This window comes from Vidua chalybeata, chromosome 8 (genome assembly GCF_026979565.1).
Source record: "Vidua chalybeata isolate OUT-0048 chromosome 8, bVidCha1 merged haplotype, whole genome shotgun sequence".
Classification (NCBI taxonomy): domain Eukaryota; kingdom Metazoa; phylum Chordata; class Aves; order Passeriformes; family Viduidae; genus Vidua; species Vidua chalybeata.
In genome coordinates this window covers 4,927,672-4,953,033 of record NC_071537.1, presented here as the reverse complement: position 1 = coordinate 4,953,033, position 25,362 = coordinate 4,927,672, and the positions used below count along the sequence as shown (strand labels likewise).

Below are 25,362 nucleotides of genomic sequence, written 5' to 3'. Positions count from 1 at the left end.
GCTCTCTGGCTGCTGAGGAGCTCAGGCTGACTCTCAGTCCCGAGCCAGTGAAGTGGTTTACTTCACATTCACTTAAATATTTTGCCAAGATGTTATTTTAAAACACAAGTTTGATCCACCCTTAACCTGTGTATATAGTTTCCTTTGTAAATGATGTAGAAATTGCAGGAAACGCCTCAGTAAATGATTTTCTTAAGGAGAGAGCAGCTTGGAAACTGTACCCAGGTTAAAGAAAGAGGAAATACTTCTTATTTTCTCCATCCTGCCCTTTTCCTTTTTAACCCTGCACTGATATGCATAACCTTTTGCACCTCTGCTGGGAAGCATCCAGCCCTTTGCAGTTAATAGCTTTTCTTGGAGAAATAAAAAACAGGATCTTCATCTGTATTGCATAAGAAATACACATCTTCTTCAAGCACAATGCACACAGAACTGTAATAGGAAGCAGTTGCATCAGCCAGTGGCTCTGTGCACACATTAAAAGATTTTTGAAGTGTCAGAGCCCAATGATTTCCTATTACATGTGAAGTACTGCTGGGAAGCACTTCTGAAAATCAGAGAAAACTTTTCCAGCATACCCAGCCTACGTTTATTGCGCCGAATCTTAGCACAGATTTTTATAAGAAGTTTTCAGGAACTTTTTTATTTTTGTTCTTTTCTCTCTCCCTCTCTCTCTCCTTTTATTTTTTTTAAACCTGAAGGAAGTCCAGACTATGTCAAAAGGCAAGCAAATTAGATAGACTCTTTGTAGCTGCACATCCGTAAATAAGTTCAAGGGGGGAAACTTCCGCAGTGACAGAAGGAGGTTAGCGTTTTCCACCTTTCATGTGCTTTGAAGCTGGGCAGATTAGTAACAGAGCACTGGTTAGCAGTCTACCATAAAATCCTCACTTTCTAAGGGCAAGTCCTGTTCCATCTATTAATATGTGAAACAGAATGAAAACTCTTAAAGGTAAAGGACAACAGCAAAACACATATGAAATACCCCAAATTTTAACAAACACAGAGCAAAGCAACCCTCCCTTCCCACCCCCAAAACCCCATTGAAATCAGGCCACTTACACATCACTTTGATGTGTGTAAACTCTGTCAAACAGAGCTTCTGGAGCCATCCACTTTACTGGAAGCCGTCCCTGTGAGTTTGGAGGGGAAGAGAAATTAAAATGGCAGCAATTTACAGAATGATTTCTCTAAGAGCTGTCTACTAAAGAAACCAGCACTTAATTTACCTTCAACATTTTCAGTGAGAGAACAGTAAATGGGCTAAAGTACAGAGACAGCTATAAAAATGGGTATAAGCATTGAAGATAAAATTAAAAGCATTGAGAGTTCCCAAAAATTTCCCAGATTGCTTGCTAGAAGAATGATAGGATAAGCAGATCAAAATCAAAAGTATCATTCTGCTACGGCTCTTTAAAGACAAAAAACCCCACAATTAATAAACTTCTGAAAAAGAGGCCTGCCTGCAAAAATAAATTGATTACTAAACCCAGGAATTTTGTTTTCCTGTCCCTTTTGCAGTGACCCAAAGCTCACAGTCAGAGCTGCCTGTTGCTTTGCACACACAGAGCTGGGAATTGCACTGAGTCTGAAATGAAGGTTCAACCCCCCCCAACGCTGCTCTACATGATGGTTCTGGCTTTTGGAAGTAGGCAGATGTTACCATTAAAATGCCACTAATCACTCAGTGATTTTCATAAATAAGCCACTTAACATGATTGTTAATAAGAAGTCATATTTATAGAAATAAAATCTGTAGAACTCAATGAGTTCTGCAGAGCTCCCATCAAAACCCAAGTGCAGCTCAGCAGGACCTTAAGAGATCCCCTGAGGAGGCGTAAGGAGCTCAAACCAGGTATCAATGCTACATCCCAAATGTTTTATCTTCTTGATAAGGCTAAGCAGCAAAACAGTGACAGCATGGGGAGTACAAATAAATTTTCTCTATCTCTAGCCCCACTTTGAGATCACCACCACAACCTGTCCCTAACAAGCTAAGTACAGGACAGGCAGAAGGCTGAATGTGACATCACCACAAGTAAACAGGACTTTTATTGTGGTTGTTGCTGGCATTGTTTGTATTTCAAGATCCTAGGCTGGGTGCTAAACCAGTTGGGATCAGCAGGAATATTTCCACTTATTACAACTGACTGGAGTCAGGGACACAATAAAAAAAAAAAAATCTTGTGCTTTAGCATTTCTAATCCTCCAAAACGCAGCCTCTTTGCTTATCTTTTTAACCAACTCTCCCTGTAAGAGGAGACAAAAATGCTCATGTCCTTGATCCCTGCTTTTTTGTCTGGGATGAAAAGTGAGTCTGCTGTACAAGAAGCCCATTAAGGTTACAACCATAGTCCCGAAATGAATCACTGAAAGAAACGCTTGTTTCCAGAGATTAGAAAACCATCCACTTACATTAGTAGTCTTTTTATAATAATCTATATTGTTGATGTCTCTGGCTAAACCAAAGTCTGCTATTTTCATGACATTGTTCTCCGTTACCAAAACATTTCTTGCAGCCAAGTCTCGATGGATACACTGGAAACAAAAAAAAGAAGAAAAAAACAGCCCACTGAAATAAACTGCAGCAAAAGTAGAAGTGCTTCAACACCACAACTAATTCTCCTTTATAGATTTTAACCTAAATGACCAGGTGGGAAAGCCACACCTTCACTACAAGCCTGTGAAATATGATTTTCTTAATTATTGCAATCTATCCCCTCAACTGGTGTTTCCAAGCTGAACAATGGCCCTAAGAAGTCCAGGACCTTAGAAAGTTCTGGTCTGCTTAAATCTTATATTTTTGCTAAGGCTGAAAGCTGGGTGGTGACCCAAGTTGTGCCAAGCATTTTGTGATCCACTCTGCTTTACATGTGCCCAGGTACAGGAATAGCAGTTTCACCAGAGGTACTGTTAATGAACATTTTTATTGTGTGGCTTCTCTTAAATTATATTGTCTCACCAGAGATAAAACCTGACAGCCAGTCTGAATCAGTGCAACTATTTTAAATAGTAAAGATATTAATATAATTGTCAGCAGCATGTTTAGAGTGTGTATAATTACTTCAACCACAAGACTATAAAAATGTAATTATGAAAATGAAAAGAAAAAAAAAAAAACAAAAAAGACAGTTTTGATACTGAAATTAAACCTATTACCTCCTGAGAGATGTTTCCTTCATGTCAGCATTATCCTGACACTGAGGGGACTCTGTGACTGCTCTGTGTCCAAGTAGCTTTATTAGGGTTGATACAAGGTGGAAGTGAGGGCATGGTAAGAAACGTTGCAACTTTGTATCCCAGCAGGATATTTTATTTATTTTCAAGTTAAATATATTTCTTTTCCTTCCTCAATTTTAGGTAACTCTTGACATTGTATGTTTTATTTCAGTATGTGCATAGACACACTACAAAGTTATATAACAACCAGTATTTTTTCTTGCTCTTTAACTTGCCCCAGCAAACTGCTGAGATCTCTTATCCCACATGGGTAAAATGAAGTTTCTGCTCCTCACTGGGCTAGCCATGGGGAACTGCCAGGAAAAACCTGCTCCAGCAATGCCTTCATGAGCACAGGGCCAGCCAACAGTGCAGGATTTCAGCATCCCATCAGTCCCCTAACTCAGCATCAGCAACGCTGTGGTGGCAGAAACACGGGCCAAGCTTCCTACTTTTTAAAAGCATCCATCCAACATTGCAAATGCGAAACTGTTTCTAAGTACAACTGCTTGTAAGGCAAAAACTTCCTGTGAGGCAAAGGGTAGGTGAACAAATATCACCTTCACCATTTTCTTTATTGAAGTCTCAGTGAGCTCCTTATTGGACTGAAATAGCAAGAACACTGCCCTTCTCACAGCTCATGCATGATGGAAATACCATGGGAAGAGCAAATCTCTTATTATTCCAGCTCAGTAAATGGATCCCTAAGGGGAGAAGAAGGGGTGAAATACAAACAGAAGTGGTGGGATATCTGGAGCACAGGAATGCACAGCTCTACTCTGTGCTGCCCCTGCTCTCCCTCTGCCTTGGGCAATGCCTCTCAATCTGTCCAGCTCAGCACAGCACCAGTCAAGTGCTTTTGCAAACAAAAAAGGCTGCAGACTCTTGGGAGTGTCCTACAGCAGCACTTCAGAGCTCCTCAGGAGGACGCTTGCTCTCAAGACAGCCGATGAAAAGATTTATGTTTTCCCTTGACATCAGCTCTATTTTCTTGGGATGTGACTCACTGCCAGGCAGGAGTTGCAATAATTTCAGAAAGAGATATCCTGAGGTGTGTCACCTAATCAATACCCCTGCTTTACTCCATTAGAAGAGTTGTACCTTGCTGTCACGCACATCACCCTGCTGCACTAAGATTTACTGTTTCAAAACAAAAAGAATAAAAGCAAAATTAAACCTGGACTCCCTCTCTTCCCCAACCTCTACAACTGCAGAAAAAATTATAACAAAATCATGACTCGACACAACAGGAATGGAGGGTTACACTCAGCCCTGGTCTTTGGTTAAAAACAGCCCCTTACTTGGGAGTGGACATGACTGGAAATCAGTATAAATCCCAATAACCACTCCACACCCTGCAGGAAGTACTTATCATTGCTATCTGCTGCTCTGGTTTAGCCTTTGGGTCCAAACATCACCCAGGGTATCCAGGATTGCTTGTCCACTAAGCCACAGTATGTTTACAGAGTTAGTTATACAGGGCTATTTAAGGTTTTCTAGCTATGATTTAATCAAAATGCTGGTTAAAAAGAAATGTTTGAAGGTGGGTCTTAGAAATAAGTGTGTGGGGACATGACAGGATAAATAAATTCTTTCAACCAGCTCACTCTCCTGAAAACACCAGTTTACAGTAAAGTGAATAATTCAAGTGACTAATACACTCCACTTATTTTTGCCTCTTCTGCCCACTATTTTTGCCCTGCTGCTTTGGATCTTCTCAGCCCTGCCTGTTGTTATTCTGTAAGTTCTTTCAGTCACTGAAATAATTTGTTTTACACCACGATGTGAAAGGATTTGGTTGGTTTGACTGGAAACAGAAGGCAAACAGAGCCTGCTGCCTCATGGGTGGAGTGATGTGACTTGTGTAATCAAGTGACCACCTGTGCTCCTGGAGTCAAACTGCAGATACCAGCACAATATTTACTTTAAATGATCCACTCCGGGCCTCATTTCAGCAATACTGCTAAACAAAGATGAAAAACCTTTAAGTGCATGAATTTTCTCACTGATCCGCAGGGGTGTGGATTGCACAACCTCTTTGAGGCAGCTCCTTCTCCCAGCTGAGAGAACTGAAACTCCTGAACGCAAACAAGACGAGGACAAAACCAAACTGAGAAAAAAGCGCTGTATTTGCTGGGTTCCACCTACTTTTTGGGAAGCCAGGTACTCCATGCCTCGTGCCAGCTGGTAGGTGCAGGACACCAGGTCCTTGAATGTCATCTGCTCCTCGGGCACCCTGTTGATGTCGAAGGAGTACTCCATGCCGGGCGGGCGGCGCGCTCGCAGGTACTCCCGCAGGTTCCCCTTGGAAGCATATTCCACTATCACATACAAAGGACCTTGGGATGGAAAGAACCATGGCAAAAGCAGGGTCAGGTACCAGGGTAAAATGGTTTTTATGTAAAAAAAAAAAAGCTTTTAGTGAGCTCTAAATAAATGAACTGAATCAACGAAATGGGAAAATGGCAAGCGCCGCTTGTAAAAATAAAAATAAAAGGTTTGGATATGGGGAAGTGGTTGCCCAAAGCTCCACAGCAGGAGTGGCAGAGCCACAATTAATGTGCCTTAAAGTACCTAAACCCTGCCCCAATGCCTGATCCTTTCAGACCTCACCATGTACTGAAAAACAAATATTTTCAATCAAAAAATAGAGATCTCCAACAAAGGGAAAGTGCTTCTCAGTTTTATTTTTTTTTAATTTCAAGAGTGTCATGCCATTCTGCATCACTTTACGTAGAGTAATTAGCCTTTCCAGGAGTGAAAGTACTGATTTCAAATTTGTGGGGTGCAAGTTCCCCTAAAGCAGGGCTGACAATTCAGAACAGCAGACATGGGTAAAGGCCCTGCAAAAGGTCATTTGTTCCTTACAGCAAGGGATTAGAGAGTTTTCATATGATATCGGAGCCTTTCTCATATTAAGGCTGCAAATATAATGAGAAACAGAAGTTAAAATATTGCTGTTAAGCTAAAGAAATACCTAAAAATCCTATCACGGCATGACTGCTTCCTTAAAACCTCTTGAAAAATTATGATTAATGAGACTTTCACAGACCTGTTGGAAAGTCCTGGTTTACTTTCTTTTCTCTACTCACCGTCCTGGGTACAGGCTCCGAGAAGATTGATGATATTTTTATGCTTCCCAATCATCTTCATCATCTCCATCTCTGACACCAGGTCAGACAGGTCTTTTTCTGTGGCATCATCTGTAGAAGGCACAGGTTCAGTTCATATATTTTAGTGTGCCAGCCTCAGCTTCAGTAAGGCTCGTCAGTTGGTCTAAAATACGTGTGGTTCAAAATGCAAAATATGGGATTTGTTTTCCAGTTTACACTGCACATCATATAGTATGGCCTGCCAAAAAATAGTCTCAGCCTCTTTGGTGGACTGACCAACTCTTCAGTGTTATTATGTAAAGTGGCAGCACAGCAAGACCAGGCTTAAGAAAGCACAGCAAGACCAGACATAAAAAAGCTGTCCTTAGCTATCAAACCTCCAATTACACCACCTTTCCTGCAAACTAACCTTACAATTAAATCCAAAATAAATTGGTACCAACCACCTGGACTGAATGGGCTCAGATCTACACAAGGATAGCCTCTGACATGAAATAAACTGAAAGCAGAGAGACCCACACGATGCTAATACATCTCCTGGCTCCCAAATACTCACTGCTCAAGATAAACAGGCTGTCAAGGGTGCAGATTTACACCCCACACTGCTGAAGGCTGAGGTCAGCTATGCGCTCTTTGACCCACCCCACAACGATGACAGAGTTCAGATGCCACAAAAGAAAATTCTCTGGCTGAGAGCCGCCACATCGCCCGTTCTGATCCCTAATCACCCAATTTTCTTACCTTTCAACATCTTCACTGCCACGGTCACTGCTTCTTTTGGCCTGTCTTTGTCAATCCCCACCGCTTCGGCCATGACCACTTGCCCAAAGCAGCCTTCTCCCAAGGGTTTGCCCAGCGTCAGCCTGGAGGTGCAAACAGCAGATTAACACACAGCATCTGGTGGAGGGGTGCAGCCAGTGAAATTCCAGGGCTAAATATAAAAACCTTTCAACTAAAAACCTTTCAACAACTTGCTGCAGCATGAGGCGTTTATCATATGGAACCAATAAGGGCCTGGGTGCGCGTCGGTTTCCGCGCGCGCCGGGGTGCGTTGGAGCGAGCATCTCAGAAAGGCACATCAGTCACTAAACCCAGATTTTAAGCTCTCCTCAAGGCTGCACTTGATGGCTTGTGGGGAGATGCAGTGTGGAGGGGCAGAGCTTTGAAAGAGCATCAGAGCGTGGCTGGAATTGGGGAGCAGCCAGCAGCAGGCCAGCGTCTCCTGTCGCTGTGACACCGCTGGTCATCTTTGTTTCCACACTGACTGCAAGGAGGTGAGAGTCAAGTTTCAGCCACAGAGGGTCCAGCACAGTGGCTCTTTCTTGGCTGCAGGCTCTTTGCAGCCACAAGAGTCTTGGCTGAAGGGACCAGAAGGAGCCTCCTGCCCGCAGAGACCAGGCTCTGCTCAGAGAGGGGAGGCAGAGACTGGGAAAAATAAACTCGGTTGTAATCATGGCACCAACATCAAACCCTCCTAAAAGGAGCAGTCTCTAAGTGGGCTCTGCAGAATGCATTTTGTGGAACATGTTCCCGGTTGCAAAACCTGCCCAGTTCTAACAGACAGAGATGTTGATCTCAGCTTCATGAGGGAAAAGAGAAGAAATAAAAAAGAAATTTGAAAGCCTCTGGGCAAAATCTTTTTGATTCCAGCCTAAGCCTTAAGGGCCAGAGCCAGCCTCTTTTACTTGCAGGGAATGCCATGTGACATCCAGCAGCAGTGCTGTGGCAGGAATCAGGGAGGATGCTCAGTGAGTGTGATGCTGATGATGTCATCCAACATAGGGACCAGAATCAGACAAGCATTTTTATAAACAAATTCTTAAGGACTTGACTTTCCATGGTCAACAGGAGGATTTCACAGATATCACAGATGTAGGGACTCATTCTTAAAAGCATGGACACCTGTCTTCCACCATGAAGAACAGGGAGAGGCTGTCATGCCATCAGCAGCAATGTTAGATGAGGGATAAGTGATTTGAAACCCTGCTTATCTGCTTGGGCACGGGACAGAAGTGAGGTGGCTCCTCCCACGGGCAGCCAGCTCTGTCTGTGACATCTGGGCTCTGGCTCGAGAATTCCTCAAGCTGTTTTGGATTGCTTTCTAAAGCAAATGCAAGTTTTAAAAAGGTGCAAAGACTGAAGGGCAGCATATGCTATGCTGAGGTCACCCTGCATTTTCTCCAGAACTAAAACTGAATTTAGGGTCTTGGCAGAGAACAAACATTTGCACTGGAAACTGGTTAATTTATGTGCTATTGCCCTGCTAGGACCAAAGTAACAAACCCCTCATTGTGTGCCTGCTGCCCCCCAGCCTAATAAACTGCCTCTAAATAGCCTCCTTTCATTGCAAATCTGCTCCACCTACATTTGTGCTGAACACTGGGTTTAAATGTTTAGCAACTCTAAAATTTTCCGCATTTAGTGGATCCCCCCAGGGCATGGGCTGACAGGAGCACATATACAGGCCCCCACTGTTGACCAGAATGCTGCAGGTGGCAATTACAGCCTTTTACTCTTGTTTTCAGCTAAACCAATCAAATAATTTCCAGAACAGTTATCAGAAAGCTCAAAATTACCGTTTGTCTATTCAAAAGTTACAACCCTGAACTTCCAAAGAGAACTGTCTGTGATAAAAGGTGTTATTTTCTCAAAGTACCCTAAAGACTTCTTAAAGCTAGCACTAATTCTGATAAAGAATCATGGTTCTACCTGTGTTAACATTATCTCTCTTTTGCATGTCTTTTTTTATATTAAGCAATACGGTTACAGTTTTAATTAGAGTATCCAAAAGCTCATTTTGCATGTTAGTCAACAGGCTTTGAAGAAAAAATTATGTAGTCATGTGAATTTGAATATATCAAAATTTAGTATGCTCTGCTTGAAACCCAACACTTTTAAGTCATAGAAATTGCACATACATGCACCAACGTGCAAAATGTTCCCCTAAATTAAAAAAAAATCATCTCCATTAATACATGTCAGTACCAACTCAACACCAAATCCTACCTAGAGACGTGACAGAAAGAAAAGATTGTCCAATAGCATAGTTTAGACTTTCTCTATCTCCTACATATTATATTACCTGTTTTTTTAAATATTAGCCAATTAAGTAGTTGACTAAGAATCATGGTTTAATGTTCAGAGGTATTGCCTGGGGAAATCACCATTGCCTTTCAACAGTGCTTGCATATGGATATTTTTCCCAGTCTAGATCACACTGAATTTTCCTAACTCACCTCCTACCAGAGGAGCTACATTTCAGCAGAGCATCTGAAAACCTGCAAGAAATCTGAAAATGTAATCGGGGCTGCAGGCAGAAGAAATTTCATTTCTATTTAACCAAACTGATTTCAGACTATTGAATTGAATCTTGATCTTCAGAGCAGCTTCAGGTAACTGAGACTTTAAACCAGAGAAACCCCGGGAGACATGAGGAGAGATGCTTCCTCCTGCCATGCTGTTATTCAGACACGCAGAAGTGGTGCCAGAGGAAGCAAGCCACGTACTTATCTCTTGGGAACTCCCACTTTGGGTCTTCTGGCAGCTCATACTCCGAGACTCCTGCCAGCATGGGGGCATCAGCAGTGGAGGAGAGGCGAGTGGTGATCCTCACCAGAGGCGTGTTGGAGTTCATGGAGGAGCTCGAGTCGGCCGACACCTGTGGTTGCAATGCAAGATGCAACAAGAAAACAAAAAAGATGGAGATGTAATCTTGGCCCAAAATCTGAAAACCACCAGCACCTGATACCAAGCCAGCTCAGAACCATGGTGTTAGGAAGTGGCTGAATCTACAGTCTTGATCCTAGTGCTCTGTTCTCACATTTTGCCTCCCCTGAAAGCACAATACTGGCTCTAATGGCTGCCAATACTGTCAGTCTGTCCCATAAATCAAAAACCATGTAAGTTTTTAATTTATTCCCTCAGAAGGTATTTTTGTTTATCATATTAAATTTTTTTAAGTAAATTGGCAGTATTTTTACAACACTACCCTCAGATACCAAGTAAATAAGCTTATACCATAAGTATAAGTAAGCAGCTTATACCATGAGCAGGTGACCAATAAGTTCTCTTTTTCCACTCCTAATTGTCCATGTTTTTTCCCAAATCAGCACATCTAGATGAGGCTCCATCTCTTCTCCCAGGGAAAAGCAATAGCACAAGAGGTAAATGGCCTCCAGGGGAGGTTTGGATTGGGTGTTAAGAGCAGCTCCTTCAATGGATGGACTGTCAGGCTGCCCAGGGCAGTGGTGGAGTCACCAGCCTCAGAGGGATTTAAAATATGTATAAATGTGGTGCGTGGGACATGGTTTAGTGGTGGTCTTGGCAGGGCTTACATTTGGACTCAACGATCTTAAAGGTCTTTTCCAGCCTATATGATTGTACTACTTTCTATTTTCCAAGTCCTCAATACTGAAAGCATCAAAAAGCTATCGCAACACTTCAGTTTTCAATTAACTACATTCTTAGCTAAAGACTCTACAGGAAATGTGGGGAAGAGGTCCTAAAAATAACTCAGTTTTGGAACTCTGGAGTGTGATTGCTCATCAGCCCTGATATGTTCCTTAGAGTACCAAAGGTACTGATTGATAAATGCTTTGAAAAAAGAGGCTGCTGCTCCATCTGTGTAACAAAATTTGGTTTGGTGTGAATCTTCTATAAGGCTCTTTCCTGACGCCTGCAAGCAGCAGCCTGACATCTGCTGACCTCGGAGCTTCAAGTGAATACTAACACAAAATAGAAATGCTTGTATTGCCACTCTTGCCAATCCTCCTCCTCTCTTGGCCACGATCGCTCTTGGCCAAGCCCAAATCCGGCAGCCAGGTTGGGATGAAGGGTGTCACAAAGCCATCACTGGCACCCATCCTCACACCAGGCAGCTTCTCTTGGACCCAGCTGGAAGCCTGGAGCACCAGAGTACCCACATCCTCATCACCTGGATGAGAATCAACTTTGCCAGCAGGTTTACTTATGTAAAATGTCACCAGGTTGCAGTTTTGTTGCACGGGTCTTAGATTAAAAAAGGCATCTTTCTAAAACCAGCCATTAAGAGTGGAAAGAGGTTTCATAAGGAAGAAAATATTAAGGGTTGCTATCAAAAAATTAATCTTGATAACCAGATTTGCAGCTGACAGACCTTTCCTGATATCAGAAACAGCTCCTGCACACAAGATGTGGCCGTGGGAAGAGAGAGTGAAACTGCACAAACACAAGGCCACCATTCAAAAAGAAAGGTGGACTGCTTCTGCCTCATTCACCCCACCATCATGAATGCTAATATTTACTTTCAGCAAATATAAGTACCTGGCACATTCCTCTAGGAAAATAAATCCAGTGACCACTTGGGATACAAACAGAAAAGTAGTATTAAGGCAGACTATGGAGCTGTAAATAAATCAGTGAGTGAATACTGAATGGAGTCCTGAGAGAGAGGTGCTGCCATGCCCAGCCTGCAGAGGGGAACTCACCTGCTGGACCAGTCAGCAGGAGAACCAGGGCTGGAATCTGATCTGCTTCTTTTTTTTTTTTTTTTTTTCCCTTCTCATTTTCATTATTTCACTACAGTTTGAAAATGATGCTTCATGAAACGAACCAGCTCAGCAGCAAGAAATGTGCACATCTCCAGTGTGACAGCTCCTCTGCCTCCAACCCTACTTTCCTGAATTCCACTTTTCTGTTATTTCTGGCTTCCATTTTTTCATCCCTCACCACAAACCTATCAATACTCTATGATCACTTCCTCCATATTTCCAAAATCTACTTACTATTCTCCAGTCATTCTACCAAGATCTTTATCCAAGTCTTGATTCTTATATTCTTTATTAATTTAAATCTCCTTTTTTTCTGTGTTTCTCTTTGCCATTACAGTCATTGTTTTCAAGGGACAGAAATGCATAGAAGTGAAGCTACAAAATTTAGATGCCTTAGGTATCAGAAATGGTCCAGAATTCTGGGTTCTGGGGTCTTGTCGTTTGGTTTTGGTTTTCTTTTCATGAATACAATCATTGTACTAAACACTGTCTGGATCTCTTCCACAGTTTCATCTTTTCACTAGTTTTTACACTCACCATTTAGCAGCTTTAGCCTGGTTAAAACCTATAAATATAAACTTGCAATAAACTGAAACACTCCGGTGATGCGCTTTAAACACAGAGCTTAAATAGCAATAACGTATAGAAAAAAGCAGATTAAAGGCTCTGCCAGTTTCCCTTTTAACACTACTCCACGTGTTTACTTCACAGCAGAGCTGTGTGATGGGCCAGAGATATTGGAGGTAACCAAAGTGCATTAACGTGGAGAAGAATGATGAGAAATCCAGAGGAACTGTTCCATGTCTGGGAGAAGACAAATAGACTCTACTCCCAGGGAATATTCTCCTGATTGATTAACTGGAGCACTACAAGGAGTTACAGGAGCTCAAGGGCTATAAAAATCCGCTCCAGAAAAGATGAAGCCAACCCAGCCTGGCCTGTGGTTGGGGGGGATTTTCTGGTTTGAAATGGCCTCTCACCTTTCCTGCAATAAGAAAGAATTAACCTTTGATCTCCTCCCTCGAGCATTTTTTTTTCCACTGCCTTAGAGCACACTATAAAAGACTGAGGAAAATCCTACCTATTCCAAGGTCAGTAGACATGGTCAGCTTTAATCTACATTTAAGTGGCAGCTTTCTATATGATTTTTTTTCTTTTTTCCAGCTTGCCACGTGCAACTCTGCTCTCCAAACTCTCACCATGCAGTTTCACCTGACACAGGTGAATTAAACACCTTGGGGGCCCACTCAGTGTGCTGACACCCTGTTTTAAGTGATGACACTGCTCTAGGGAGGTATTTAATTTCTTAATTAAAGAAAGAAAGGTGAAAGTCAGCTTGAATTGAGCACAGCACTGAAAGAACCATTTTGGTAGATGTTAACCTCAACAGGAAGGCAGAGCTCCACAGAAAATATTCCTTGTGTGCTTCCTTTGTGCTTTTAGCAAGCCAGGAGTGAGAACAGCACCAGCCTCGGACAGACCTTCAGCTCCAAATCTGCACTGGAGAAGGAAAAAGCCCACTGCACCCAAACCTCACCCATCAATGCATGATTATATCCTTATTTTAACTACATCTTCTTCCCCTGACCAACACACTGTGCTTCATCAGCTCTCAGTTAATGCTCTACAAGCATTTCCAAGCAGCCAAGCATTTAAAACAAACAAATCTTTGCTGGAATCTTTAAATGCCATGTGGCAAAATCAGCTGCAGAGCAGTGTGTAATTGTCTGTAATTGATTATGAAGGGTGTTTTCCTCCACTGATAATTCATACCATGTCCTGGAGCCTAGATCTGTCAGTTCTGGCACTCATGCTGGGATTTTTTAGCAGGCATGCAGTGATTTCCTATAACTGTCAGCCTTTTTGAAGGCTCTGCTGTAAAAGTTAATTTGAAATCATATTCATATTTGTATATTATAATTAGTAAATAATGCTGTTAGCTGCTGGTAGAAACAGCCCATCTGAATGACCAGATGCAGGAAAATACAAGGTTAAATGCACTACACAGATCTGAGTAATCCTAATGTTAAGTACTGACATTTAAAACACATGCAGCACCCCTCCATGAAAAGCACTCATTTGGAAACACTTAAACACAAAATCATATCCAGTAAGTACCACTAAACAAGACAGTGGTTTCCATTAAAAAAAAATCATAAAGAAAAAAATAAAATAAATATTTAAGGCAAATTCCATCCAACAATATCTTACTGACAATTGTGTATTAATCTTTGTACTTTGTCGTCTATTCCTCTAAAAATGTTATGATTTTACTGCTCAATATTACATGAAATACTGCATTACTTCCCCTTTTCCTGATCACTTTTTTTTCACACTCCAGCTGCCATTATCATTTTGAATTATTGAACTACCATTTTGAACTATTCTGCTGGGTGAGCTCAAGCCTTGCTTTAAACTGATCAGTCTTTGTTCAAATACACCCATTATATCTTTATGAAGGATTAGACTCCACAACAACAACAATAGACATAAATTAATGGGAGTGTATTTTAAATACTAAGCATTAAAAAGATCACTGCTTCCTCTTTAAGGCACATGCATGTTGAGGGGGTCCAAATTTGACAGATTGACTGTGACAGCCCTGACAAAAACCTTTAGTGATGACAAACATTTGTACTTGACTTTGAGCAAGTCACAAGCGATGGCATTGTCTTTTTGTCTGCCTCAATTACAATTTATCTGTTAAAATAAAGGTTCTACAAAGTAGATGTACATCCTATTGGAGGCTGCTTTGTACTCTTTTGGTTCAGTGGCCCTCTCACTTAAAGCCTGTCCTGCAAATCAGCTTGTGAGGCTCAATCCCACAAATTCTTCATCCCCTCCCTCTCAAGCTGGTACCTCCATGCAGGTAACACTTAACTGCTTTGATGAAAAGAGAATCCTGCTGGATTTCCCTGGAAAAACCTGAAAACTAAGTACCAGATCCTGGTGAGGATGAGGATTGTAGGGGGTGGGAACTGATAATTCCTGACTTCATCCTGACCCTTCCTGCGAATGCGAATAGAACTGCATTTTGGCAGGGAAAAAATGCCTGCATGCGGGGAATGATAAAATCCTGTGGTGGCTCAGGCTAAACAGTGCAGGAGGATCCAAACCAAACCATATGTTACTCAGCAAGACTCTTCTCCTGCTTAGACAAGATGGCATCAGAGCTGTGCAAACGTCTCTCTGTGAACCAGGATTATTTTCCAGCCCAGATCCTCAGGGACCCTGACCCAGCAGCAGAAGAGCTTTTAAAAAAATATCAAGAATTTCCCAATCTGTGGCGTCATTTCTCTGGAATTCCAACAAATCCCATCACCCAGCCCTGGATCCAGCCCCATGCTCACAGCCTACCTGCCATCTTGTTCCCTCCCATCCTCATCCCTCCCACACACAGCACAAAGGCAAACCTCCTGTGATCCACAGATAAATAAAGGTTTAGTGACAAAACCCCACCAAGTTTAAATGCAATCCCCTGAAATACAAATAAACTGACACAAAGTGAGCTTGGTGGCACAATAAAACAGGCTTGAATGATCCAGAAACACACACCCTTTAAATAAAACATCTGGATTATTTTTCAATTCTTCGCTTGTGACAACAGCCCTGAAATCCAAAACCAGATTTAAAAGATGCAGAAACTGAAGTGCTGCTGCAGCCTCAGCACCAAGGAGAAATGAAGGAATATTCACAAGCAAATCTTCAGGGACTTCTTGTCTCATCCTGCCTTTGCAAACTGACCAGTGAAATCATCAAATCAGAAGTACAGATTTCAGACAATGCTTACAGTAGTTACATTTTCTTCCATGCAGACACAAAAGCAGAGAGACCTTCAATGAGCAACTGCTGCTAACAAAGCAGTACCAGGAACAATTGGGAGTAGTGGGATTTTTGCTTGGGGGTTGAAATAGCATTTGCACTATCAAATATAAATCTTTTTTTTAAAAAAAAGTATTCCCAGTTTTAAAATCAAAATGCCATTTCAGCTAAAAAAATGTAAAAATACTGAAATAAATTGATAAAACCCAACGTGACAAACATGTTGTAAGACAGTTTCTTTCCTCTGTGAAAACAATAGCTTTGGAGAAGGTCCATATTGCATCATTTAAGGATAAATAGCTAAAGTGAGGGCAGTGGTTGGCACTGCTGTCACATGAAATGAAATAACACTCTGCTCCCCGAGGAACCATTTCCAGCTGACACAACTGAGCTCACACCAAACCCTAGGTATTTTTTATACCATCAACTTGTCTCTGAGTCATTTTTATATTCAGGCTTTTATATTCAGGCAGAAATCTAATAAATGTCTTCTATCTAAGAAGTTGATATGTATCTCTCTCTCTGGCTAAGCACACAACATCTGAAAGGCCTCCTTTGTCCAGAAAGCTACAGACACAGATTTCTAGCCAGAGAGATGTGTGAATATTGAGCTGAGGGCTTCTCATCACTCTTTCTGACACACTCAGAGTGAAAAGTCCCTCTTTGTCCCATTGATACTCAAGCAAATGAGTAAAATCAAGTTACAAAAAAAAAAAAAAAAAAAAAAAAACCAAAAAAAAAACACAACAAACAAAAAAAAAAAACCAAAAAAAAAAAAAAAACCACAAACCAACAAAATTTAAAAAAAAGCCACAAAAAATTCCCAAAAAACATCCTAAAGTGGCAATAAAGGTCAGGTAAAAAAAAGAATTAACATTTTTTGCACATAAGACAAATCAAATATCTTTCAGATTGAAAAAAAAGTTCAGGTAATTCAGGTGCCTCACCTCAAGATTCTGTAAAATACTGAATTCAGAGGAAGGTAGCTAAAGCATTCCACTCCCTGGTATTTTTAACCAAGGAAATTCAGACACCATGAAACAAAGGTCCAGAAAAATGTAATGTTGTTCAGAATCTCCCACTCTGAGTGCCCATGCATGTCATTTCAAATACTTACCCATGCTGAAGAACCCTTTTTAAGGTACATGTATTACTCAGACAGTGACAATATTCTGGACAGGCTGTAAAAACAAATCTGCAGAAATCCTGCACCACTTACTCATGGTGCAGATGGACACAAAGTGAACCCTCACATCCCAGTTCCCTGGCCAGAGCCTGGCTCCAACCCCCATAGACAGAGTTTTTTTGGCTGCTGAGGTGAACCCCAGCCTCAGATTCCAACATCCCCCATCCTGCAGGCCTGAAACCTGGGGGTGCAGAGGTCTGGCCTCAAGACCTATTGCAAGAAAATCAAAACCTATTAAGCTCCAGCTTCTAAAAGCATCACAAATCCTTCAGGAGAGGACAGTGTGTGGGAATGGAGGCTGTTTTGGCAAGTGGTGGCCTGTGATAAAGCCAAAGTCCTGTTACTTGTTTAACTGGTTTGTTGCTCGTGGCATCACCCTCTCCAGAATTGCTCATTGCCAGCCACAAACAATTGTAAAATATATTTCATGTGATGCTGTTGTGTGAATTTTGAATCTGGCACTTGCTTTTGTTTCTTACTCAAAAACATCGTTATCTTAATCAATCTGTCCAAGATCTGATATAGTATCTCCCCTATTTTCACTTTATTACAGTCTTTTTTCTATTTTGGGCTGTTTTCTGGAGGCCTGGCTATGAAACTCCCTACCTTCAGTCTTCAAAAGTCTCCCTGAAAAATACCTCTCTGTATCTGGTACCTAGTTACCACAATAATAACCACCTTAGAAACATCATAAATAGACAATTAAACAGGATTCTGTTCCAAAGCCCATTGAGGCAGTAACATTTTTTCCATTGACTCCTACAACCTGTGGGGTCAGGCCCCAAAATACTTGAAATACATTTTTTTTCCTCACCTACAGACTGCTAATACAGAAAACATTTCAGTTTTTGCATTTCTCCCCTCCCTAACAGCCCTACCCTGATTTCCTTGAGACACCCATCGCTGTGCTAAGACGTTCTCTCTATCCCACCCCTACCGCAATCTGCCGCCATTTATTAATTCCCTTCTTCACTTCCCTTTCCTCAGCAGGAGGATGTGCTGGCTTAGTGGTTGGGGTAAAAAAAAGTTTTTTGAAACTCTTTATCTACTTTCTGTTACCTGTCTGCGCAGGGGGATTCGCTTGCTCAGCTTGTGGACAGCGGGCTGGCTGCTGAAATCCGGCTTCTTGGTGGTGTTCTTCATGCGGCACAGGATCACTGTCAGCACCATGCAGGCTATCAGGAACACCCCTATGCAGTAAATTGCTATTTCCAGGTAGTCTGGAGAGGTTGGGTATTCCTTTTCTTTCTCAGGAGCTGGATGAGAAGGTTTCAGGAGGGAACAATCATGCCACAGGGTTAGCAAACAGGGCAGCGTTCGGCACAGCACTTGGAGCAAGTAATGGTAAAATATAAAATATAACCAATTCTTGTGTGATATTCAGAGCACTGGATGTTTAGGCCATCTTGTAACCTGAGAGCAATTCTTTTTTCCAGATTACTGTTTTGATTTTTCAGTTTGCACTGGGTGTGAGCTTGTGCATCTATATATGCATACACAAACATATACACGTGTCTGCCTAGGTAGGTACGTACATATTCATTGAAATATTGCATGATCAAGGATAATTTTAGAGGGAAGAAAAAACAGTTCAAACTAGGCTCAGGTTCATTTTGTTACTCGAGTCAAAATGCAAAAGCACTGCAATTCTTGTGAGCCACACAAAAGCACATCTAAAGATAAAACTGTGAATTAGCTAGCCTGAATGAAAAGTGTCTAAATTTGAAAATAAATGTTTGGGCTTGAGCCTGCTTGAGTCTGCCTGTTTATTCAAAATTTGCAGTAGGATCTCAAAATACAGAGGGGAGGGAGGATGAATCAGTCCCCCCTCATGTCTATAAACTCAGCTTAGGGGTTTCAAAAGGGTTTCAAGGAGCTGGCTGTCCAGCTGTGCTTCATGCTGGGTGCCCAACTCCCCTGAGGTCCTTTGAGGAGCCCAGTGCTGGATTAAAAAGCATAATTGAAGTGAAAAACGAATTGGCAGCAGCACGTTAATTAACGAGCCCTCTTCTGCGAGGACTGCAGTAACCTCATCAGTGGTTACTGGCCTATGAGATTAGATTTGGGAGGGAGTGGTTCTACAGAGCTGTTACTCTGATTGAAACCATTTTGAAGCTATCTCCAAGACAGTTATATGTGCAAACAGTGTCCCTAATCCCTTATCTGGGATTCAACCCCCGGATAAACAGCATTCCACAGCCATCAGCGGTCACTCCGCAAGCAATGCACGTTTCAAGCTGAAATTTTCTTGTGCCTTTCCAGGCTTAGAAAAATACTTTGTTCAAGAAAATTGGTTAAAAAAAAAATGCTGTTCAAGCACTTGCAAAATGCAAACACTGCCAGCAGAAGCAAGCTCTACACAAGCACTGCTCTGCCTGCTTGGTGACACCTCACAGGCTCAGGGTTCAGGTCAGAGTGAGATGGAATAAAGCTGCCTTGTTCAATAGATTTCAATAAAAGGTAAGAAATTATCTGCAGACAGTGGGAACCTTTAACTCCCACACTGTGAGCCTCAGCAATACGCACATGCAGGTTTTGTTGTACCTCTTACTTAGGATTAACAATTAATAAATGTTAAGCACAAGATGACCCAGCAAACCTCAGGTAGTTCATGTTTTTTTCCAAAGGAACTCCTGAGGCAGCTGCCAACAGTTTTAAATGAGAAAATTTGACTAATGTCAAAACCAACTACGGTTACATCTTCTAACAGCTGATAATAATTTTCAGGCAATAAAGCACATTGATGTTTGTTTCTTTTAAGGACAGAAACATCATCAACCCCAGAACAGCAAGACATGCTTTGCAGTAAAAGCAAATGGCTACTTGTTTCCTTAGAGCATGCAATGTTTAAAGATGCACGGAGCCGATTCCCAAGATATGGAAGGCACTGCTTCTGTACATGATCCTCTGGCAATGAAATTGGAATTTCCATGAGAGATTTGCATGATAGGTAAAAGTGAATTGAAGTACACTGAACAGCTCAGGCATTTTAATGAGCCAGTGCATAACTATGGCCAAATTAGTTCCAAACTTCATAACAAACTGAATTTCATCCTCTTGACAAAGTTTACAATGATTTATGGGCTGATTTTCAGTTGTCTCACTGAAGTGCTAAGGAAATGCAGCTCCTTAGCATTTCTGATGATCTAAAAGCATTTCAATTAAGTGGAATAGCTACACACTCCACTCCCTTTTTGGTTGTTGTTTTTGTTTGGTTTCTGGAGTTGCAAACACATAACAGAACAACTCGCTAGAGAAAACCATGCTTAAAAAAACCAAAATCATTGTAAAAGTCCTTTTTTTGAGACAGAAGCCGTGCTAATTCTTCAGCAATCAACAAGGGGAGGGGGGGGAAAAAAAGAGGAAAAACCACAGAAAGAGAGCAGTGTATACCTGGCAGAACTGTCAACCATGCAGTGTGAAAGGATATCCCAATAGAATTACCCGCCAAGCATGTATACTCCCCAGCATCCTCAAAAGTTACATTCCGTATATAGAGAACCTCAATTTCTTTGTCCGTGGTGTTAACACCGGCAGCCTAAAAAAAAAACAAGAGGGAAGCAAGAGAAAAAGCTAGACACTGAGAGAATTTTTGTGGATAGGGAGATGGAGCCACAGGGCTTTGCACTTGGTAAAGGCAGAGGTGGAGAGATGCAAAGCTCCTTCCCCATCCACAATCCCTCATCCAAAAGGCGTTTACCAACAGGTCCCAGCTCACCTCAGAAAGTAATCAACACCCTTCACCAGACCTAAACTCACCACCTAAACATGCATGCAATGAAAAGACATGGAAAAATTCACCCACAAATCTTTTTTTTTTCTTTTCCTTCTTCTTTTATGACAAGAAAAAGTTGAATGAAAACATAGAGAAAACAAAGTAGGACAGAATGTGGGATCCTTCACGTGTAGAGACCTGTTTCAGAGGAAAGAATTTACCATAAAAGTATACTCTAAAATGATAAAAAAGGGGTGAATTCTGTTCAAAAGACAACTTTGTAGCTGTCTTAGATTGTACGATCCTTGCATCACCCGCTGCACTGCACTTTTGAGTAGTAACTACTACTGTACAGTGTGAAGAGTTGCCAAATCTTGTTTAAATCTCAAATCTGGAAATATTTGATGGCTTGCCTAGAAGCACAGTGAAAAGTATCCCAACTCTTGCTCAGAAATCAGAGATCTTGTTCAGTTGTGGCTCTCACAGGTGGGAGAGAAAAGACTTCAAAGGTTTGAGAACAAGGAGATAGAAATGAAATATATTTTTCTACATCTTAAAGATTGAGGGGAAAAAAAAAAACTCTGCACATTCTGCATTTTTTACTAGTCATTTTCCAGACTTATTGCTTGACATTGTGCACCAATCCAAGTACCAGTGATTATCCAAACTCATACAAATGGAGTAAATCTTAGGCCTGGAACTTCCCAGCTGCGCCAAGATAGGCACATCAGGGCATCAGCATCAAGATCTCAGTGATGGAGGTTTAGAGAAATTAATGTTCGCTACTTTTGAACTCTATTCCATTAAAAAATGTTACTTTGAAATACACAATCAGGGAATAAATACCTTTTAATTGGACAATTTTGAGGTAAATTTAATTGTAGGCTGCAGTCACACGGTTGCCTGCCTTTATTGTTACTGCTGAGTAAAACCCAGTTAGTAACAGGTGAGTAAGACCTGGAAAAATCCTCCCACCTGCACAGTCACAGTTTAGTCAGTGACTAAACTGACCTGACTTGTGCTCCAGGGGGTTTTTATGTGAACAGGTCATATATATACACACCTATGTGTATATATAAATACACACAGCTAGGCTGTAATTACATTATTCAAGGAGTACCCTTGGTGTGAACTGTAGAGTATGCAGAATCAACAAAACTGTTCAACACACGCAGACACAAAGACAACAAAGAGAGAATAAAGATCAGCAAACAGAAACCAAAGCAGTGCTTCTGGTACAGAGAATATTGTGGGAATTTTTCCATGGCTGCTGGTGTAACACCAGCTGCATCACCAAAGGAGGATTGCACATATACCACCAAGGCCAGAGAGTATCCTACAAGCTGCCTGCAGTCTCCCAAAGCACCATTTTTTCCAGCTTGCTTTAAAAAACATTGTTACCTTGTATGCTTGGCAGAACAGAGAGCCAGGCAGACTGGTTGGCCTCCCCTATATAATTGGAGACCTTACAAATATATTCTCCAGCGTCCGCCTCTGTCACATTGAACAGTGTCAGCACTTCAGCATTGGAACTATTTATCCCCGAGTGCTAGAACAGACCAATAACACAGGAGAACAACGTCACTGCTGCCCAGAATGGACACCGATCTGTCTATGGTCCCACCACCAACACGTCACCAGAATATTCCACATCAGCTTCTAAACATTGAAAGGTTTGGGGTTGGAATTTGTTGTTTTGTTTTTTTTTTTTTTCCTTTTGGTTGTTGTTGTTTGGTTTTCTTACATCCGCAGCATCACACGAGGAGTTAGAAAACAGCAGCGTGGGGGGAAAAAGAATCCACCTAGGCAGGTACTGTGTGGGACAAGCAGGTACAGAGCTGGCTGTCCTGCCTGACAGAGTTTTGGCAATGCCACCCAGCTTAGAAAGCTTCAGTTTCCCTGGTCAGGCTTGCTCCAGACTGGCAGGTATGACAGTACCAATACACTGCTCCAAACCAGACATCTCTGCAGGCTCAGCATCCAGACAGCCCAGTCCTCCAGCAAGCTTTTGGCAGCAGCTGCCATGTTTCTTTGAAATCAAAAGGATGAAGAAACATGAAAGAAATGGAGTAGATTGTCCCAGGTATGTTTTGGATGCTTTCTACCCATACAAAAATGCCAATGATGTTCTTTAGAAGGATTTTCATTTTTTTCTGGACAAAAAGTCATGCCTGAAACATTCAGATATAAAGGATTTTTCATGGAAGCAAAAAGGAGCAAAACAGTATCTATAAGTTGCACAGTTAGCATTCGGACAAGCAAATGTTTATCTAACTCATCATTTCACTTCTAACATCTCCACTTTCAAAAGAAGCTCAGAACTCAAAATCCTTGGATTTACACCACGCTGTAAAGAAGGCATCACCGCTGCCGGCATCTGCGAATCCTCACCTTTAAAACCTGGAGATAAGGCAGCCCATCTGGCCCGTATTTACTGCCGTTCCTCTCCACGTGCTTTATCCACTGGATGTGGGGCTGGGCATCGCTGTAGACCTTGCAGACAAACTCCACGTCCCCCCCGACCACGGCGGAGGCGTTGGCGGGGAGCCCCGCCTGCAGGATGGGCCGGTGCGGGGAGCGCTCTGCTCCAGCAGGGAACGGCGGAGAAGGAGCAAGAGAGAGAGAGAGAGAGAGAGAGAAATAAAGATGCATAAATAAGCAGGGCTGCCAAGAAAACTGTAAGTGAACCCCAGCCAAAAAGCCCTGTAAGCCTGTTGGCTGACTCCTCCGAAATAACACCGCAGCCAAAGCGTGTAACAAAACCTGCAGTTCAAAGGAGATGGCTTGAGAGCTACACTTGTAATTTAAAGAATAGCCATTTGGGGGGAGGGGGGAAAACCCTGCTTAAACACTTTGCTCATTTTCCATGGTTTAACTCAGCCCTAATTAGGTAAAACATCTCCTTTTGGGTTTTTTTAAGCTACCGTAATTAAGTTACCTCTGAGTTCTAAAGCGTCTTGACCCGACTAGACCTCCACACATTAAGAAGAAATATTATTGGTTAATTTTTGATTAATTAATTGATTCTTTTTGATTAAGAAGAAATATTATTGACACACATTAAGAAGAAATATTATTGATTAATTTTGAATAATTATTGATTTAAAAGGTGTTAAAATAAGCCAAAAGGAATTTCTCAAAAGTAGCGTCAGAAGCCTCAGCATGCAGGATGCACAAACTAGGCAGCTCAGCTTCCTAAAATGCTCCAATCAGTGGTGCCACCACCACCACCCAGACACAGCAGCAGAAACACTGCTTCATTCTTGTTCTCACCAAGACACAGACAAATACAGAGCTCTCTGGAAAACTGAAGTGTATTTAATGTGAGCTAATTTTGCTTCTAATCGATGCCCATGCATAAGCATTTCTCACACGTTTTCAGGCAACCTCTCATGGGGAGCAGCTGAGGGAATTGGGGTTGTTTAGCCTGGAGAAAAGGAGGTTCAGGAGGGACCTTCTCATTCTCTACAACTCCCTGACAGGATGTTTTAGCCAGGTGGGAGTCGGGCATTTCTCACAGGTGGCAGGTGACAAGTGACAGGAAGAGAGGAAGTGGCCTCAGGTTGTGCCAGGGGAGGTTTGGATTGGATATCATGGAAAATTCCCTCACCAAAAGGCTTGCCCAGCTTTAGAACAGGCTGCCCAGGGAGGACATCTAAAGGTCATGTGTGTAGATGTGACACCTGGGGACGTGGTTTAGTGGTGGCCTTGGCACTGCTGGGTTAATGGTTGGACTCAATGACTTTAGGGGGCTTTTCCAACCTAAACAATTCTATGAATCTATGGCTCACTGGCTATCCCCAGCCTCAGCTCCCCATTCTCCCCTGCTCCAGGAATTCTTCCAAAAATAAGTAAAAAATAGCAGACCTAAATATTTATTTTTAGAGGCTATACACTGTAAAAGCTCTGACATTACAAGCCAAATCAGCTGAATTTCAAACCAAGCGTTCTTTCTTAAACATACTTGTCTCCAATAAATTGTTTCACAAGCAAACATTGTGAGTATAATAGCAAATAATGATGCCATTGAACAATGGGATCTTTTATACAGTCCAATATATTTGGCATGCAGCAAACATCTACTGGGAATTTATTCACTGAGGCTATGCTGGCAGCACACTACAAAGCAGCAGTCTTATTTTACTTGTGGCAAAAGTGCATTTGAATTGCAGTTACTAAATTATTCCATGGCTATGTGTGTCATTTTCGAAGATCTAGGAACAGTTTCATATTTTTTAATTTGTAAATTGCAGTAGAACATATAAATTATTATTTTACAGTTCTGGAGAGAACTTTTAGTTTCTCACCTTATACTAAATAAGCTCTAATTCCATCACCCTCATTCCTTCATTTGGGTACAAAAACAGCAAGCAAAAATCTCTCTTTAATAGAAACCTTACACCATCTTCCAAAACTTATTACAGCTGCCTTTGGTATAAAATGAAACCTTAGAGAATGTTATTTAAAATGTTTTTTAGAAGTCAGTAGGCCTCATGTTTCATTTCTCCACATCAGGGTTTGATTTCCTTTGTGACCTTATTCTCTGCCCTTTAACAAACCAGAGAATGAGGCCTGAAACATCTTGGAAAAGTTCCTACTATGCCAGCATCCACACAAGAGATGTGTTTCGTTTATCCTGATAGCCATCAATGATTTAATCTTTTATTGATGACTGTCAAGCATTTCCTCTACCAAAAAAAGAGGAGGCAAAGCAAAGGAGTAAAAGCAGAGTTCTCACACTCTTGGCTCCCAATTTCATTAAAAAAATTAAAGTGTGTG

At 41.7% G+C, this 25,362-nt stretch overlaps 1 protein-coding gene across 7 annotated transcripts in view; it reads right to left on the bottom strand.

Annotated features, from left to right (window-relative positions):
- Nucleotides 1–25,362, bottom strand: part of FGFR2 (fibroblast growth factor receptor 2) — an 81,215-nt gene that overhangs the window by 6,995 nt on the left and 48,858 nt on the right. For 4 of the 7 annotated variants that reach the window (XM_053948912.1, XM_053948910.1, XM_053948913.1 and 1 more), the window contains 9 exons: nt 22,975–23,165; nt 21,985–22,132; nt 17,928–18,124; nt 9,839–9,990; nt 7,074–7,195; nt 6,312–6,422; nt 5,368–5,558; nt 2,416–2,538; nt 1,063–1,133 (listed from right to left, as the gene is read on the bottom strand). In XM_053948912.1, coding sequence (XP_053804887.1) covers nt 1,063–1,133; nt 2,416–2,538; nt 5,368–5,558; nt 6,312–6,422; nt 7,074–7,195; nt 9,839–9,990; nt 17,928–18,124; nt 21,985–22,132; nt 22,975–23,165 — 1,306 coding nt within the window. Of the gene's footprint in view, nt 1–1,062; nt 1,134–2,415; nt 2,539–5,367; nt 5,559–6,311; nt 6,423–7,073; nt 7,196–9,838; nt 9,991–17,927; nt 18,125–20,261; nt 20,407–21,984; nt 22,133–22,974; nt 23,166–25,362 lie in introns of all 7 variants that reach the window. The other 3 variants (XM_053948911.1, XM_053948915.1, XM_053948917.1) reach the window with 1 other exon arrangement.